General features: G+C 48.0%; 1 protein-coding gene across 1 annotated transcript in view; it reads right to left on the bottom strand.

Moving 5' to 3' along the window:
• The window catches only part of ATRN (attractin), a 147,456-nt gene that overhangs the window by 100,392 nt on the left and 27,588 nt on the right, over positions 1–19,476 (bottom strand). The window contains exons 3-5 of the mRNA XM_050321089.1: positions 12,863–12,946; positions 8,611–8,724; positions 1,170–1,298 (exon numbers count right to left, since the gene is read on the bottom strand). Of these exons, the coding sequence (XP_050177046.1) occupies positions 1,170–1,298; positions 8,611–8,724; positions 12,863–12,946 (327 nt within the window). The remainder of the gene's footprint in view (positions 1–1,169; positions 1,299–8,610; positions 8,725–12,862; positions 12,947–19,476) is intronic.

Below are 19,476 nucleotides of genomic sequence, written 5' to 3'. Positions count from 1 at the left end.
ATAGCTCATAAACGGGGATTACTGCCCAATATTCCCACTGTCACTGGTCCAAGACCATCATTCCACAGTGTTTGCTGAGTGCCTACACCCAGGAGTAACTGTAAGGACTGATAAAGGAAATAAAAACACCCTTTAATCTACTCACTGCAAACATACCACAAGGAAAGGTAAAAACCAGACCACGAAACACCACTTAAAAATCGTTTAAAATCATCGAGGAGGTGAAGAAAGGAAGGAACATTACCCTTGAAGAGAGTATTTTAATGCCATGGTGCAAAGCCAACAGCTGGCAGTAGGTGGAGTCCTGGTTTGCAGGATAATCCAGGCTTGGAAAACGCTGCTCCTTCAGCTCCTCTGATTCAAGTAACTTTGTAAAGGCTTCTCGTTTCTTCTGGGGCTTTCAAGGGGTGCTGGATGTCCCCTGTTTCTCAAATAATCTATTTTCATGTGGATCATTAAGCACATATTTATGTGCTTACTCAGGATGAAAGCACCAAGACTGGTGTTTAAAAAGAAGCTCCTCATTTTAAGAAAAACTCCGTTTTTGCAAAAAAAGTCACCTGAGACCAAAGCTTTTGCAGTTGATTTTTTTTAAAAAAATGGTGAGAACTTCTGCAAGTTACCCCCAAATTAAATCTCCTAGTGTGGCACAACTATCACTTCTTTTTGTAGGAGTAAAAAAATTCAAAGCTCGTGATCCCCAAGGAAGTAAAAAAATTTCACCTCTGAGTCCGATCACTGACTTCAAAACAGGGCCTTTCTAAAAGCAGTTGATGAATTAGGCAGAACCCCAAAATCACTTTTAAAAAAGCTCCTCAACGAGGACTAAATATGTCAGGGAACGGAAAGCACCCACCTGTAATATTTAAAGTGTGAATGAAAAGAACATAAAAACCATTCCGGACTAAAAAGAAGCCAAATCGAGGGATATTCAATCCAAAAACTGAATTAAAAAAAAAAGCATCCCAAGGATGAGGATCCCCAAGAGTAGGTTGTGCTGATGGAAAAGTGTGTTTGTGGAGAATTCCCTGCTGCAGACACGCACGAAACACACCGATCCCGGCCGATTAAACGGGATCAAACCCATCTAATAACACCAAAATTCCAAGGAAAAAAGACCCTGCTCCACCTGCAGGGTCTCTCTGAGGGGGAAGGGGAGTGCCACTTGCCTGTAGGTGATGTTGAAGCCCGTGAGGTTGTAGGCAGCGTCGCTGAAGAAATGCAGCAGAGCGTAGCCAGAGGTGGCTACAACTTCAGGGACTGTCTCGTTGCTGTCCTTCTCGGGGACAATGAGGCCACTGGGAAGGGAAATGAGAAAATAAAACACTGTTAAAAGTAATAAAAAACCAAAAAAGGCAGCACAGCAACAAAAGTGCATCAGTGTTAACAGAACAGCTGAAACTCTCAGTGTATTTGCGTGAGTCGAAGAATAATGAATTGGTGGAATCGTAAGTAAACGTATTTTAAAAGTATTTAACCTCGAGTGAGCTTGAAGATGTCAGGAATTCCACTTATTGCTGTCAAAAGCCTTTCCCCTGCCTTGTTATTTGGCCGTGATTTAAGCAGGGCCTGATCATAAATAAAGAGGTATGTTTGGAAACAGAAATCAGCGTGTCCCAAAAGACTAAAATCTGCACTACCAAGCCAAATTAAAGGTGTGCTGTGCCCAGGATGTCCCTCCTGAGTCTGGGCTGCAGCAAATTCTCAGGAAAGGATGAGGTAAAAAAGCCATACAGAGCATTTTGGTGATGTGTTCTCCAGCTTCCAGAAACCCAGCACAGGTGCTGTGACCTGGAGAAGTCACCCAGGTCAGCACAGTTAAATAAACCATCCATCCATGCTTCCATCCAGTTCCTTTCTCAACCACTGGTACCCTTTTCGACTGGAAAATCTGCAGCAGGGAGGTCAAAAATTTAGCTCTGCAACAGCAGTGAGAAACACGGACAATCAGCCATGGAATCACAGACTGGTTTGGACTGGAAAGGACCTTAAAGATGGTCCAGTTCCACCCCCTGCCATGGGCAGGGACACCTTCCACCAGCCCAGGGTGCTCCAGCCTGGCCTTGGACACTTCCAGGGATCCAGGGGCAGCCACAGCTTCTCTGCCCAACCTGTGCCAGGGCCTCCCCACCCTCCCAGCCAACAATTCCTTCCCAGTATCCCATTTAAATCTTCACTTTTCCAGTGGGAAGCCATTCCCTGTGTGCTGTCCCTCCATGCCTTGTCCCCAGTCCCTCTCCAGCTCTCCTGGAGCCCCTTTAGGCCCTGCCAGGGGCTCTCAGGTCTCCCTGGAGCCTTCTCTTCTGCAGGGGAACCCCCCCAGCTCTCCCAGCCTGGCTCCAGAGCAGAGGGGCTCCAGCCCTGGCAGCATCTCCGGGGCCTCCTCTGGACTCTCTGCAGCAGCTCCACGTCCTTGTGGTGTTGTTCCCATTTTTTGTCTTTTCTGTCAGCCTCTCACACTCCTGACTCCCATTTCATTCCTTGCTTCACGCTTCTGGACACCTCTGGCTGTTCCTCTCACCCTTCCAGGCTCTGCAAGATCCTTCTAAATTTTCAGTGAAGCAAGATTTTAGTTTTCCACGATTGGCAGAGAGAACTGAGGACGGTGGGCAAGATTATTTACAGTATTCCAACCTGGCCACAGCATGGATTTATATAAAGGCTTGCCCGAAATAACTGGGGTAAAATTAATAGAGAGCAGGAGACTAAACGAGTTTCGAAAAAAAGTAATTACTAACTATTTACCCACTGCACTGAGCAGGGAATGTTTATTCTTCCTTTTACAGAAGCTTGATAACAACCCAATGAAGTCAATTCCTCCCTCACACAAAGGACATCAGAGCAGGTGTGAATTGGAAGCTCCATGACAAGGGGAGGCTCGAGTGTGTCAGGCAGGGAAAAGGAGGCAGCTCCAGTGGCTCTCCCGGGAAAGCACCCGCCGAAAAGCAGCAACGAAAAGAACGTTTCCCCCTTGAAAGGGGCTTTACTTTTCCTCTTTTCACATCTATTCAGAACAGAAGGCAAGCGCGGCGCGAGGCACTTCCCCAGGAGCTGTAAATGAGTTCCTACACCCAAGGAGTGGGTAAATGAGTTCCTACACCCAGCTATCCCCAGCATCCGCCCCCACTGCCTGGAGAGCGCTTTCTGGTGACCTGAATTACAGTGCTGTGCTTCAGTGAATACCCCAGACACCCAGTGATCCTTTCTTGCTGCGGATTTTGGGCGGCTTGCACCAAAAATCCCAGACGAGGCGTTACCCCACGGCAGGGTCACCCTGCAAACTGCACAACGGGTCTTGTTTTGTGGGCACAAAGATGTCCTTCGTTTCACCAACGTGCCAGAAAATCGCTGGAACCCGATCCCATGTTTTGGTTAAACAACTCCAGCACCAGAAACATTTCCCTGCCAGGAAGGCAAGATCCCAAACCCCGCCCTCCTTTCAGATCTCGGGGATAAACGGGGTTAAAATGCAAAATTAATTCCTTTTCTCCCCTGTTTCATTCCCCACATCTGACACTCCTGATCTGAAGTTTATCCCTCCCAAAAGATCATCGCCCGAAGAACACAAAGCCTAATCAACTTCTGGTTGGGTTCATAATGTTCCTTTGTAATGGGAACTGCAGGATGGCACTTCTGCTCCACAGGAAAACAGACATTCGGAATGTAATTCAGGATAAGGAAAACTGCAGCTCAGGGACGAGAAAAAAACCCCTTTGTTCTGGTTTCTTCTTCAGCACTTATCTCTGATATTGCAGGGTAAAATAACTGGAAGGCCCTGGAGAAGGGGGAATAACAGCAGTAAAGAATAAAAGCAGCGAGAGAAGAGAAAAATCCCCCTCAATAATCTTTCCTAATAAAAGGACGACCACAGGACAATTGTTTGTTTTCTCGTGGAAGTCTCAATTTTGTCTGGCAACAACGCAGGCACCTCCACAGCTGATGCTCTCACCACATCTCCCAACTGCTCACTTATTCCCATCCTTTTCTGGGTGTAAATAACTGAAGGGACATTATCCCACCTACACAAGTTGAAAACAACCCGAGGAAAATTAATCACAGGATCTCACAAGGGTCTGGGTTGGAAAGGAGCCTGAAAGACCATCTTGTCCCAACAAAACAGGGACCACCTCCCACTAGATTGCTCCCGACCTTGCAAACTTCCAGGGATGGGGGTTTGGGATTCCTTTCAGGGAAAGCCACGGAGAGAACTCGACACAACGGTAAGGATCAGATCCTTGAAAGGCCGAGCCTCCAAAAGCCATGAATAAATCAGCACCACACCCAACAAAACCAGCACGGACAGAATTCACACTTTCTGCCACCGCAAAGAAGCCAACGGGCAGGCTCAGAATGATAAAGGATTATGCAAAACTTCCTTTTAAACTCTGCTCCAGACTCCCCGAGCAGCTCTGGCTGTGGCCAGGATTAGGCTGTTTCACAACACGCCGCTTTTATTCCCTTTCATAAGGTTTCAAAACATTTCGCAAGCGCCCGCTACTCCAAAGCAAACAAACACTCCTACTCAGCCCGCCTGCCCAGGGACACCCGGGAAAGGCAAAGCCCTGATTCCCGCTGGAATTACTCCTGTTTTCTGCCGGCTGGATGTGTGGAGTCAGCGGCACGGTGAAAACCGTGCCACAGGGTCACGGATTCCTGGAATGGTTTGGGTTGGGAGGGACCTTAAGGATCACCCAGTGCCATCCCCTGCCATGGGCAGGGACATCTTCCACTAGCACAGGGTGCTCCAACCTGGCCTTGGACACTTCCAGGGATCCAGGGGCAGCCACAGCTTCTCTGCCCAACCTGTGCCAGGGCCTGCCCACCCTCCCAGCCAGGAATTCCTTCCCAATACCCAATTTAAATCTACTCTGTCCGTGGGAAGCCATTCCCCCTTGTCCTGTCATTCCATGCTGTTGTAAATAGTCCCTCTCCATCTTTTTTGGAGGTACTGGAAGGCCACAATTAGGATCAGGAGACCCAGCTTCTCTACTGCCCTGTTCTCTGCCCTAAACCATCAAAAAATGAGAATTATTTTTAAAAATTGGTTAAAGAATTATTTTTTTAAAAAAGGGATCTCCTATTACTTTCCCTGGATTTGCTCTGTGGCCATCACGGTGCTGGTGGATTCCTCATTTCCTCCCGAGACACAACCTGTCAGAGATCAAAAGGCATGAGAAGCTCTGCTGAGAAGAAAACGGGAAAAAGTGGGAACCACAAAAGGAAAGGCAGAAAATACAGAGCACAGGAGTCAAAGGATGAGGGTGGTACTGAAAAATCAGCTTCACAACCTCTCAAAATCCAGTGCAAACCAATTATCCGAATTTTTAAATACTCTGATCCATCTGGACACGCCTGTGCACAAAATGACACCATTTCTCTCTTATGAAAAACCAGTCCATGCTCCTCACCTATACTGGGAACTGCAAGAGTAAAAATAAACCAGAAATAGATGTTACAAGAGACCAACAATAAATCAGTGGTGAAGAGTAAAAAGAGGGGGGAGAAAATAAAGAGACATCTCAAATTTATTGTCTGAAATGAAGCAAGATGACTCCCAAACATGGACTTTTAAGGAAATAAAGCCATAAAGGAGATTCTGATTAGACATCACTATTAGATTCATTAATTATTATCATTTTTTAACATGAGGGCGGCTCAGCACTGAACCACTGACCCACAGGATCAACAAGATCTCCATCCTAAACAGAAATTCCCACCCTGACTGGGCAAAATCTCGAGCAAAGGGCTCTGAAGCCAGAGCTGCTTTGAGAGAGGGGATCAGACCCTTCCATCCCAACTCACCCCTACGCCCAGATTTGGGTGCTCAGGTGCCACACTGACCTGCAAGGAAGGGAAGGGGAGCTGCTCCTGTCTCCTGAGGGAACAAGGGCTCACGTGGAGGCCACCAGGACCACCCCCCTGGCACCTGATGGGAGCCACCAGGAGCTCCTGGGCCTTGGCCAAAGGTCTTGCACAAGAACCACCGGGTCTGAAGGGGAAAACACCCCCCCCCAACCAGTGCAAAATGAAAACAAAGCTGCAAAAGCTGCTCTGGTAAATGTTTAACGCCGAGTAAAGTCACCAACAAACCCAACAGAGTTCACAGACGCTGAGAGCAGTTTGTCTAAATCAGATCTGGAGTTCATCTGACTCAAGATTTCTTCTGGATTTGTTTCCTCCCCGTTCTTTTACTGCGTATTTTTGAAGCTGCACGTTGACACAGTCTCATCTCACCCCTGATCACAAATACAAGCCAGCAAAGATATTTTTAACCCTGTTTAATATAAAAAAGCTTAATGTGCAGGACCAGAGAGCCCCCGGGGGGCTCTCAGGCTACGAGGAGTTCAGTCTGTGCAGACACTTGGACTGTGTAAATGTTGGCATTATGCAAATATTTATTGCTGTTAAAAATTGATAAAACCAACTTAAAGCTTCCCCACAGTCCAGCGCTGAGGATTTCCAAGATCATCTTCTATGCAGGGTAAATATCATCTTGTGAACAAACACAAAGGAGCACCAGAAGGTCAAGAAAACAAGATGAGAGCAGGGAAAGAACTGAGGGAACTGCTGTAAAGAGGCAGGGAGTGAATAAAAACTGAGTTTAGAGAGGGAGGAATTTACAGTGTTTATCAACAAGCTCTGAAAGTTTGCAGTGTCCAGCTCGACCCTGCAAATCCCCTGGCTGGGTGCAAAGATAATGGAGAAGGAAATAGAGTGAATAATGAATTTAATACAACCCCCAAAAATTAATAAAATATGAATGCTGCTCTTAAAAAAAAAAAAAAATTCCAATGTCTTTATTTTTGTACCAGAGAAAGGTATTTCTCAACAGATGCTTTTCTGGCACTTGATCAAAACGAGAAGCATCTGCCATTTCCTGAACTTGGATTACTGAACACCACAGCTCAGTGCTAATGAAGATGAAATTCAAATGTCATCTAAAGAAGCAATTAAAGAAAATAATTGAATTTTTTTTTTTCCCCTCCCTCAAAAGTGTTATTGTATTAAGCTCACTCTTGCTTGTCCTCAGGCCCAGACTTCCCGGTGATTTACAGAGGATTTTCCAGTCTCAGCCGTAATTGTTAATGCTGTGAACCACTTATAACCTCCATTTCAAAAGCCTATTAATTTTTGGAAAACACACAAGGAACTGGCAGGCACAAATCATCATCATCATCATCATCATTTCACCTTCTCACCAGCACACTCAAAACGGGCTCGATTAGAGGGAAATGATGAGGAGCAGAGATGGCATTTCCTCCTCTTCCCGCACATCAATCAGCCCAGGATACCCGGAGAGCACTTCCAGGTGCCGCTTCCAGGGGTTTTTTTGGAGGTTTTTAGAGGAGGGAAGGTTGTTTCTTCTTCAAAACGAGGTGAGAATGACACAATAATTCATCCCCCGCAGCTCCTTCCCTCCAAACCACTCTGCAACCGCAGCTGGAGACCACAAAAACAACCCCCCACACGTGGTGGCTCTGATATTTTGATCAACTTTCTGTTCCTCTGCTGATCTTCTCTCCTCGAGATTACAAGGGTTTTCCAGAACAAACACCAAGTACTTTTAGATCTTGGTTTCCACAGAGGAGAGGGAGCCCAGCAGAAGGTTAATTCTGGACGTGGTTTCGCAGCCGTGTGGAACAAGCAGAGCCCAAGGGGAGCCATTTGTTCTTTTCCCATGGATAACTTGGATTATTTTCCTGATTTCAGCTACAAGAATGAAAAGCATAAGGTGGTGGTGGTGTCACTGTGGGACTGAAGCACAGGAATGCAGCAGTTACTGTGGGGTCTGGTGTGAAATGCTGGTTGTTCACCACCAGCCACAAACCGGTGTCACGAGGGGGATGAGCCAAATTCCTGTCACCCCTGGGAAGAAGGGATATTTTTACACGTGTCAAGTGCTGGAGAGGGACATCTGACAAGGGCATGGAGTGACAGGACACAGGGAATGGCTTCCCACTGCCAGAGGGCAGGGAGAGATGGGATACTGGGAAGGAATTGTTGGCTGTGAGGGTGGGGAGGCTCTGGCACAGGTTGCCCAGAGAAGCTGTGGCTGCCCCTGGATCCCTGGAAGTGTCCAAGGCCAGGTTGGAGCAACCTGTGCTAGTGGGAGGTGTCCCTGCCCACGGCAGGGGGTGGCACTGGATGGTCTTTAATTTCCCTCCCAACCCAAACCATTCTGGGATTCTAAGTTTCCACAAGGTTGTCTGATCCTTTGCTGTTGCTTCTGAACACGTAACAAATAGTTTCAACATTAAAATATTGAGGCACATAAAGACACACATTTGTCCAACCCCTGGCCCTGCCCAGACACCCCAACAATCCCACCCTGTGCCTGAAAGCATTTTCCAAATGTTCCTGGAGCTCTGGCAGCCTTGGGGCCGTGACCATTCTCTGGGGAGCCTGTTCCAGGAGGACCCTGCACTCCAAATCATGCAAAAAAAACCCAACTCCTTAATTGCTTATTCTGATGACCACTGCCCAGAAGGACACACTGGCTGCACTGCTGCACTGGCAGGGTTGGATGTTTGGATCCCTGGGACTCATGTGCACTGCTGGAAGCCACATTTAAGCCAGGTTTTAGATGGAAAAGAGCATTAAGGGCCTTACCTGAAAGCTGCCAGTAAGGGAGCGTAAATGGAGTCTCCATCGTACACGTACAGGTGGTCCCAGCTGCACTCCGTGGCAAAGTGGTTGAACCGAAGCCTGAGGATTGTGTTTGGCCTGTAAAGAAGAGAAAAATAAATAAATAGAGGATTTGTAATCAGCCAACTCACACACAGGGCAAAATGCTCCTCCCCTGCTGGGATGCTCTGCTCTAAACCAGAGTAAAACTGAGGGATCTGTGAAACTGCAGATGCATCAAACACTCTGGGGGTTAATTTTTTTAGGTGTGCAGCTCCCCTGATATTAAGCAACAGGTTCTTTATGGTGAGAAAACAGTGTCCTTAAACCTTTCCCCAGCAGGGAATTAAGGAGAGCTCTTCCCTTGTTCGAGGGGCTTTCTGCAGGCTGAGAGGGTTTTGATGGCCTGAGGTGATGTCTGGGTGCCACGTGGAGCTCCTCACCGTGACAAGGCAGTTTGTTTCACAGTTAATGTGCAAAGATCCACCTAAAGAACATCCCAGAGAAGCCACAGCAAACCCCTGGTGGAGGGCTCAGCTCCAGGAGGGTGGAAACCCCACTGCACTGTGCTTGGACCCGAGATAAATCAAGGTGAATCTGTGTCAGCACTGCTTGCTCCCACCCACAGCTGAGGCTGCTGAAAGGACAGATCCAAGGGATTAGTGCCTCTCCAACAGCACTGCCCTCGGATTCACATGAAATCCCTGGTCATCCTAATTGGGTAAATCAATAATTTTCACTGTGCCAGAGTCGTTCCTTCCCACAGGAGCTGGGAAGGAGTTTTGGGAGTTCTTCTGCAAGTTGTTCTCTGTTTTTTGATAGCACAACGATCTGCTCCAGGCCTTTGGCAAAAGAGCAGCGGGTGGAACTCATGGATAACGTCCTGCTTTAAAAAAAAAAAGGTACAAAGAGCAGCCATGGCCTCAAAACTACGGGGTCAATAGGGTTGGCTTCCACCTGAGCAGCCTGTGGAGCAGAAAGAAATGGTCCATCAATAAATAAAGGTTCAGATCAGGAACAAAAAGCAGGAGTCTTTTTGTTCCAGCCAGTAACTCGTTAGTGGACCCTCATCTGCACCATCCCAGGCACCTGGTTGTGCCCTGGGATCGTCAGGATCCATGGATTTCACCTGCCTTGGCTCACGCTCCTGGGGAGGAACAAATTGGGATTTTTTGGGGGGGATCGATTCACCTCACCGAGCTCTCCCAAACTCCATCCCCTTCACTTAACCCTGACAAGCAACATCATGGAATTAGAGAGTAATGGAATTATTCCTTTGGGGAATAAAAAGAGGGAAAATTGAGATGGATTTGGGTGGGGTTTGGGCCATGTGGAGTTTTCTTTGGATCAACTGAGTGTTTTTATGGGAAAAGGGACCTGAGGGAGGAGGGATGGGGATGACCCCTTACTCCGAGCTCTCCCAAACTCCATCCCAACTTAACCTTGAGAAACAACATCATGGAATGATGAAATGATGGAATTATTCCTTTGGGGAATAAAACAACGGAAAACTGAAAGGATTTGGCTGTTTTCTGAGCTATTTGTGGTTTTGGGGGAATCAATTGAGTGGTTTTATGGGAAAAGGGACCTGAGGGAGGAGGGATGGGGATGACCCCTTACTCCGAGCTCTCCCAAACTCCATCCCAACTTAACCTTGAGAAACAACATCATGGAATGAGGAAATGATGGAATTATTCCCTTTGGGAATAAAATGACAGAAAACTGAGCTGGATTTGAGGGGGGGGTTGGGCCATTTGGGTTTTTCTTTGGATCAACTGAGCTTTTTTTCTGGGAAAAGGGACCTGAGGGAGGAGGGATGGCGATGATGCCTCCCTCAAGGACACCCCCAGGATGAGGGCACAGCCAGCCAGGAAGAGCCAGGAATTGTGCAGACAGGAAAGGGGAACAGTAAGGAAAAGGTGGCTTGTTTTATACAAGGAATATTTATACACAGGAATGCCAGCACTCAAGAGCTGCACAGCTTTGCAGGCCCTGCTTCCCAAAGTCCAGATGTCTGGGAATTTCACTCCTGGCAGAGCAGAGCTGGGGCTCTTTTCATGTGGCTGCATTTTCCAGCTGCTCTAATCAGCACCATTATCTCCTCTCCATTCACCACCCTCCTCTGACAGCGGCAGGGGGGACAAACAGGAAAAGGATTCCAACCTAAAAGCTTGGCCATGGAACAGGGAGGAACGTTTTTGTCTCCCCAGCAATGAAACATCTCACTTTAAACCCCACAAAGTGATGGTTTTCTAGGAAACCTCTCAGCAGCAGCCAACAGAGGCTGGAGGAGCAGTTTTGGTGACACTATCAAGGACTCAGTAGCAAAACTTCACTTCTGATAAAAAAATATGAGCCACAATATCCTTTAAAACCAGAAGTTGGGATGGTTCATCTGGCTGTGCTGGTTTGTCTGGGATAACTTTCCTGTGAAACATTTTTTAATTATTTGTAATTGCCAACTCTCTGCAGTCGGGTTCCTCTTACCCACGGAAATTAAAAGGTGTTGCCACTTGGAGCACCCAACTTTTGATCTCAGCCACCTTAAAGGACTGGGTTCCTTTGCATAGTTAATGGTGAGTGGGCTGGCTCCCAATTCCAGGGTCCTGGATGGCTCTCTGGAGCAGCTCAGCCCTCAGCTTGGAGTTTCTTTGGGAGTACCTTAGGAATTTAACCTCCCCATCCCAAATAAATGGCTGAAGTAAATTCAGTGAATACCAATTTCCTCCAAGCCCCAGTCAACAGACCTCCCAAACATGGAATCATGGAATGGTTTGGATGGAAAGGGACCTTAAAGACCATCCAGTTCCACCCCCTGCCATGGGCAGGGACACCTTCCACTATTCCAGGTTGCTCCAACTTGGCCTTGGACACTTCCAGGGATCCAGGGGCAGCCACAGCTTCTCTGCCCAACCTGTGCCAGCCCCTCCCCACCCTCACAGCCAGCAATTCCTTCCCAATATCCCATCTAAATTTTCACTTTTCCACTATGAAGCCATTCCTTGTGTCCTGGTCCCTCCATGCCTTGTCCCCAGTCCCTCTCCAGCTCTCCTGGAGCCCCTTTAGGCCCTGCCAGGGGCTCTCAGGTCTCCCTGGAGCCTTCTCTTCTGCAGGGGAACCCCCCCAGCTCTCCCAGCCTGGCTCCAGAGCAGAGGGGCTCCAGCCCTGGCAGCATCTCTGGACTCTCTGCAGCAGCTCCACGTCCTTGTGCTGTTGTTCCCAGGGCTGGGGCAGCTCTGCAGGGGGGTCTCACTGAGGGGGCAGAGGGGCAGAATCTCCCCTGTCCTGCTGCCCATGCTGGGGGATCAGCCCAGGGCACGGGGCAGGGTCTGGGCTGGGGCATCTCCAGCCCCTCCCCCACCAACACCCCCAAATCCTTCTCCTCAGGGCTGCTCTCCATCCATTCTCCCAGCCTGTGCTTGTGCTGGGACTGTCCCCTCCCAGGAGCAGCACTTTGCACTTGACCTTGTTGAACTTCATGAAGTTCCCACATTCCCCCTCTCCAGCCTGTCCAGCTGCCCCTGGATGCCCCATCCCCTCCCTGCAGGCTGTGACCCCACCACACACCTCGGTGTCACCAGCAAACCTGCTGTGGGTGCCTCAGTCCCCCTGTCTGTGCCACCCACAGGGAGAAGACCAAGGAAAAGCGTGCTCTGGGCTTTTAGCAATTCCTGGTCCTCCAAGATGCTGCTCCTAAAAATCACCACAAAACAAGGACCAAATCCAGGAAGGGAGGTCTGAGGGGCTTCTCCCAGTTTAGGAAACCTTTGTAAAACAGGTCAGTGGTCCCTGTGAAGTCCTCTTGGCCCAGTGAGTAAAGAAGGATTTGAAGGGTCACTCCAAAAACTGATTTTTCATAAACAGGGGCTTTCAGAGAGTGTCCTCTTTTTTCCTCATACTGCCAAAAAATTGTGTGTGTGGTGAATCCCAACACTGAATGGTCCCCTCTGGTATCAGTTCAGTAATTCCCAATCCTTCACTGCTTACACAAAAACACTGATTTCTGCTTACCATGTGCTGTTTCAACACAAACCTCTCAATCCCAAGTCAGTTGGGAGGGCTCAGTCGCACGAAAACACCCCAAAAACTTATTTCCTGAGAATAACCAAGTGCTGCCCCATCCAGCTTTAAGAATATCCAGAGAGAATCATGAGATACAGAAATATTTAATGCAGATAAACCTCACCTAAAAGCCACCCTTAGAAAGAGGAAATCCCAGGCTGCTTCCAACACTCACCTTCCCTCAATGAGCCAGGTGCACTTGGTCTTGTATTTGTAATTCCCAGGCCCATCCGTGACGTACCCTGAAGGTTCAGTGAGCCTGGGAGGAGAAAACAAAGGCAAACATTAGTTTTCCACTCAGAGATGATTTCCTACGTTTTCTGAAGATCCATCATTAGATTTTCATTTACTTAAGAGCCACTACAGACAAACCAAGCCCCGGGTGGGATTCTCCTGTGGGAAGTCTCTGTACGGGCTTTGTGATGATCTTTCTGACACTTTGAAGGGCATCACTTCAGGAGTGATGGTTTCTCTGTCAGATGGATGCCATGGCTCCAAGTGCACTTGTAGGGATACACCACACACAGCCAAAAAGGAATTGCCCATCGGAAAAGCCAACATTATTTTAAACTATTTATTTAGACAAACTGCACCGTTCTGGGATGAAGTTCAGACAAAGCCCATGGTGTGACCTCTCACCCTTTCAGTGTCTGACTTCTCCACAAGCTCCTTGACAACCTCCTGGATGGAGGAGAGGCCCCCAAAGCACATCCCTGGAAGTGTTCAAGGTTGGACAGGGCTTGGAGCAACCTGGGCTGGTGGAAGGGGGTGGAACAAGATGATCTTTAAGGTCCCTCCCAACCCACCCCAGCCTCTGATTCTCTGATAACCCTCTAGTGCAAAGCCAGACCTTAATCCCTCACACACCAAGGGCTGCAAAGCTCGGGACAACCTCAGAGCATGGAATTTCCAGGCATCTCCCACCACTGGCAGCACGTTCCCATCCCCAGGTCACCCCAGAGCACGTCCCCATCCCCAGGTCATCCCTGGATCAAGGGAATGAAGTCGGAGAGCTGAGTGATCCCCACTGCTGGGACAGTGCCAGGAGTGCTCTACAACATCCCTTCCCATCACTCCTATAAATAGGTGGTGAGGACTTGACAGGAGGAAAAGGCTCTGGAGAAGGATGTGAAAGCAGAAAGGACAGGTGGAATCCTTCATCCTGAGATGCTCAGGGAACAGCAGTGCTTGAAACCACAAAAAACTCAGGATGTCACTGAAAGAGAGAAGGGGGGAAAGCCTGAAAAGGACTTAGAGGGACTGGGGACAAGGCATGGAGGGACAGCACACAGGGAATGACTTCCCACTGCCAGAGGGCAGGGACAGATGGGATATTGGGAAGGAATTGTTGGCTGTGAGGGTGGGGAGGCCCTGGCCCAGGTTGGGCAGAGGAGCTGTGGCTGCCCCTGGATCCCTGGAAGTGTCCAAAGCCAGGCTGGAGCAACCTGGGATAGTGGAAGGTGTCCCTGCCCATGGCTTGGATGATCCTTAAGGTCCCTTCCAACCCAAAGCACTCCATGATTCCATGATTATCATCACCAACATCTGCAAACACCGCACAGTGCGAATTCTGGACAAGCAGAAGACAAAACCAAGATCCAAACCATCGGGATACACGCTCCCACCTCACAGGAATTAGTCAAAATACTCCAAGTGGAATTCAACAAATTGCTGAGGCAGCACAGAAACAGTTGAATAAAAATGCCAGAGCAGGATGGCAGCAAACAGCAGCAGCACCTCAAGGGGCCCAAACCCCCCATCCTGGCACAGCACACCTTGGCACCTGGAACTGGATCCCTCCCCAGGCAGGTTATAAACCCCACCCTGGGCACGAGGCTGGAGCAAATCACAGCCCTCTGGCAACATCCAACTGTCCTACTTACAACAGCTTCAGGAAAACAAAAACACCACCAAGTCAATCTTGGCAGGAAAGGGAAGGAATCGAGATCAGAAGTTCCCAAAACCGGCGTCTTGGAGCCCTTCCTGTGTCTTTTCCCAGTGAGCTGTTAATGCACCAGCTCATCTTTTTTAAATATTCTGACTGAGTCAAAAGTGATTTTCCAGCCTCTTTTCCAACAGGGAACTTTTAAGGTTCATCTCTGCTTCAAATTAAAAAGGTAAAACCCACAGATTTTTACAAACCCACCTTCCTCTCTCTCCGTGTGAATTTATTGCAACACTTTTCAACCTCAGAAACTGAGCTGAGGAAGCTGTGGCTGCCCCATCCCTGGGAGTGTCCAAGGCCAGGCTGCACTTGGAGCAACCTGGGCTAGTGGAAGGTGTCCCTGCCCACGGCAGGGGGTGGGATTGGATGGTCTTTAAGGTCCCTTCCAGCCCAAACCATTCCATGCTTCCATGATAATTTATTTTAAAGCTTCAACGTCTTTGGAAACTCAAACCACTTATCTACTGGCCAGGAATTCAAAAGACCAGATGCAAATCCCAAGCTGTAGGCAATAATTATCCAGACTGTTTTCATCCCTTTGAAAATAATATCCCTGGAAAAAGCTGGAATATCCCAGGAATCCAAGTGTATCAACACTGACAGCACTCTGCCTGCAACCAAGAATAAACAGGTTCTGGAAACCTGAGCAAAAAGTGTCCCCAATTAAAAGCAGCTTCATTCCATGTGCCAAACTCTCAGGGAGCCTCTGTTCACAAAACTCTTGGAACAGTTTTATCTGGAAGCAATTATTCAATTACTCTCCATAGAGATGCTATCAAGAGTGATATCAAAAATAAAATAATACTGTGGCCCCAGCCATGCCACATCTCAGGGGGGGAATAAAAATTAAGAGTGTTTCAACATCTACATAACTTAATAAAAGTTCAGCAGTGTAAAACCAAAACATGGCATTTAGTTTTATAAATAAAGGGACAGACAAACTTTGAGATGGTATTAGTAAAAACTTATCTGTGAGTTACTCAGACTCCTTACTAAACTCACTGCCATTATGAGCAAATAAAGGATATTAAAAAAAATATGATAAATCAGAGGTGATGTCCCTGAAAGGAAAATAAACAGGAATTAAATTCTCAGAAGTTTTTACCCCCTGCACTGGGGCATGAGCAGAGCAGCAGCATCCGTGTTATCCCATAAATACTCTGCCAGAGACACAATCCAGGACACACAGAAATGAATCCTCAGCACTGAGAGCAAACTGAAAGTGGGATTTTATGTTTCCATTCAACAGAGAAAGCTCAAGTGATGTCCCAGCTCCAGTGAAAAAGCAAACAGCGCCTGTTCCTTCCCCCTGACTGCTCCCTGTGCCGGATAACTGGGACATGTCCTGCACGGGGTTTTGGTTTGGTCTGGGAGAGAAGCCTCGGGAAGGGAACACGTGAGGAACTCGAGGAGGAGAAACACTCCAGGAATGAAGGACTTGGATGCAGCACATCTTGCTGGCACCCATCAGGTTGTGATGTGTGATCCCCTCCCGACACCGGAGGGATCCCAGGGAGCCACTTCTGGGCCCCTCAGCCAGGAGGGACATTGAGGGGCTGGAGCGTGTGCAGGGAAGGGAACGGAGCTGGGAAGGGGCTGGAGCAGCAGGAGGGGCTGAGGGAGCTGGGGGGGCTCAGCCTGGAGAAAAGGAGGCTCAGGGGGGACCTTCTGGCTCTGCAACTCCCTGACAGGAGGGGGGAGCTGGTGGGGGTCGGGCTCTGCTCCCAGGGAACAGGGACAGGAGGAGAGGGAACGGCCTTAAATTGCACCAGAAGAGGTTTAGGTTGGATATTGGGAAAATTCCTTCCTGGAAAGGGTTGTCCAGCTCTGGCACAGCTGCCCAGGGCAGGGGTGGATCCCCATCCCTGGAAGGATTTAAAATCCCTGTGGATGTGGCACTTGGGGACAGGGGTCAGTGGTGGCCTTGGCAGTGCTTATCAGCTTGATAACCTTCAAGGGCTTTCCCTCAAAAAATGATTCCACGCTAATTTTATCGCTCAGATGCAGAAATCCAACACCAGGAAGCACGGGAAGGCGTCAATTCCCATTTTTCCTCGCTCATTTGGTAGTAGGAGTTGCTGCTCCTCAAGAAGCACTTCCACACTCCTGGGTGTTCCATCTCCCCCTCTGCAAGGAGCAGCTGCTACACCCTAAGAAAACAAAACTCGGGCCCTTTACTACGACCCCCACAAGGTCCTAAACCACAACACTGCCTTTAAAACCTCCAGGGTAGAAAAAGAGCTGCCAGGATCTGTTTACAAAATTCAGATTAAAAAAAAAAAAAACACACATACACACACTCCTGTGCATTTACACGAAATATTTTGGGTTTGTTTCAATCTTCACTTGTTCACAACGTTCTTGTGTGCAATAAATTTTTACCTCACAAAAAAGAAAAAATGAAGCCACGACAAGGACGAAGAGCTCACCAAAAAAAAAAATCGCTTTTAAGGGAAATATTGTATATAAAAGGATTCTGAGTACCCAGTTGCTCCCCAGTGTTTTTGGGAGGCCCTGAAAAGCACAAAACCCATGCAGGAAAAATCAGACAGCAACTCGATGGTATCTCCTGGGTGAAAAACCCGACCTGATTTTGGGAACTGCCAGAAAACTCCGCGTGTTTTTAATTGATAACACGACTCAAAACTAGCAGGGTCTGTTTTTCAAATACAAATTAGCACACACGGAGAAAATTCCTGCGGAGGGACAGGAACTGCACAACTGGGCAAAGCCTCAAAGCTGTTGTTTAATTGCCATCTAATAAATCTAAAGCGATCCTGGTTGTTATTAGCTGAGCACAAAAAGCAGCTTATAATTTAGGATTAAATCGTTTCGCAGCACTTACTTCCAAAGCATTCCAACATTAAAGGTACATTAGATGCTGGTACATTATATATATATATATAAACTGCCACGGAAAAGTGACTTAACAGCGTGGTGCCTGCAGAGGTTTTAGCACAGCCTTTCCACTAAAAAAAAAAAACATCAAAAACAAAATTGGGAGGGGGGGAACCACAAAAAACACAAAAACCTCCAAACAAACAAAACAAAAAAAAAAGAAGAAAAAAAACCACTGCAAACAAACCCAAAAGTTCCTAATTTTGAAGTTGCTAAATCCAGAGATCGATGCCAACAATGAGGTTTTCTCCCCTCTCCCCTCTCCTTCCCCAAGTGCCTCGAGCACTCCACAATTAGAAGTCATTGTTTCGGGTGAATTTGGAGTTGAAGGCGATGAAGAAAGGGCTGTTGCAGCCCATTAGCAGCACAAAGGCTCTGCAGCCTAAATTGATTAACAATTAGGTTTTGTTCGTGTTCTCTCCGCAGGCACTGAGGTTAAAGGAGAGATCCTGGAAGCAAATGCCTTGGATTTATAGGCATGGAATAGTGATCAGCCACGCTGGGGATGAGAGGAGCAGGTAAATGTAGCATTTATGCATCTATGTAATGAATTTCTAATGGTTAACAGATAAATCCCTCCTCCTGCCAGCTCGGGGCCAGCACACAGGTAAAGCTGGGAGGGTGTCATTAATTCCAGGCCAGGTTTCCCAGATGAAGGAAACAAAATCCAGCTGGATAAGGATTTAACCTCCAGCAACAAGTACCTAAACAAAGACTATGAACTACTCTGGGTGCACACAGAGCAAAGTCTGCACAGGAACAGAAAGGCCTCAGGATGAGTAAACTCAAGCAAAAATCACTGCTGTAGCATCACCATAAAATCATGGAATGGTTTGGGTTGGGAGGGAACTCAAAGCCCATCCAGTTCCACCCCACTGCCACGGGTAGGGACACCTTCCACTAGCACAGGGTGCTCCAACCTGGCCTTGGACACTTCCAGGGATCCAGGGGCAGCCACAGCCTCTCTGCCCAACCTGGGCCAGGGCCTCCCCACCCTCCCAGCCAGCAATTCCTTCCCACTCACAGCAACACGTTGCTATTCCAGCACTGGAAAACCATTCCCTGCCTTGCCTTGACCAGTGGTTTCCTCCCAGAGGGAATCAGGTATTCCCACGGTGCCAGAGGTCACAGGAGGGTGACAATCCCTCTCCATGCTCAATTATCTTCTGTTCTCCTCCCACTTTCCACGGCACAGCTGAAGCCAGGAGCTGTCTCAAAAAGCAAGCACCTGACTGACACGGTTAATTGGATGTGGGAAACACTTCCTCCAGAGGCAGGGATTAGCCTTTCCCTCCTGCATGAGATATGTAAAAATATGGAAAGTGATTTCCTGGCTGTTGATCGGAGATAAGGGCAGAGCCTGGGAAGCCTTTGGAGGTCTGGGAAACAAAGGATGCTCAGAGAAATTGCAGAAATCAACACAACCTCTGAGCCACAACCTGCACTGATGCTCCAAAAACCTCCTGAATCCCTCTTTGCTCCCGAAAAACTTGATCTGACAAGCTGCTGGATTCCAAAGGTGACTGAGTGACAGCCTGAGAGAGCTCACAAGGAATAAACCCTGCTCCAGCCTTCAAAATCATGAAGTTCATAAAGCAAATCTTTTCAAATATTGCCCCTCTTCAGTTGGTCACCAGTAAGTCCATCACATTCCTGATCCTGACCCACTTCCAGCAGCAGCTGGAAGCAGATCTTGAAACATGTCCTGGCTGTTGAGTTATTCCCTCAGTGCTTTGCTTGCCCAACCAACTCTCCTGCTGGGGAAGGAGAGGAATTTTAAAGGTATTTTAATCTAAAAATGCGCTTCAGCTCCTCTTTATGGAAGATGTTTCACTGCTCTCTTACCCTACAAACCCAAAAACTTACTATTATAAGCCAGCTAATTATAGCCAGGGAGAAATCATGTGACAAGACCAAATTAGAATCATGGAATGGTTTGGGCTGGA

The sequence above is a fragment of the Myiozetetes cayanensis genome, unplaced genomic scaffold (genome assembly GCF_022539395.1).
Source record: "Myiozetetes cayanensis isolate MyiCay16 unplaced genomic scaffold, myiCay2020 scf26, whole genome shotgun sequence".
In the NCBI taxonomy this organism is placed as follows: Eukaryota; Metazoa; Chordata; class Aves; order Passeriformes; family Tyrannidae; genus Myiozetetes; species Myiozetetes cayanensis.
The sequence above is the reverse complement of the archived record's forward strand: the minus strand, read 5'-3'. Positions and strand labels throughout refer to the sequence as shown.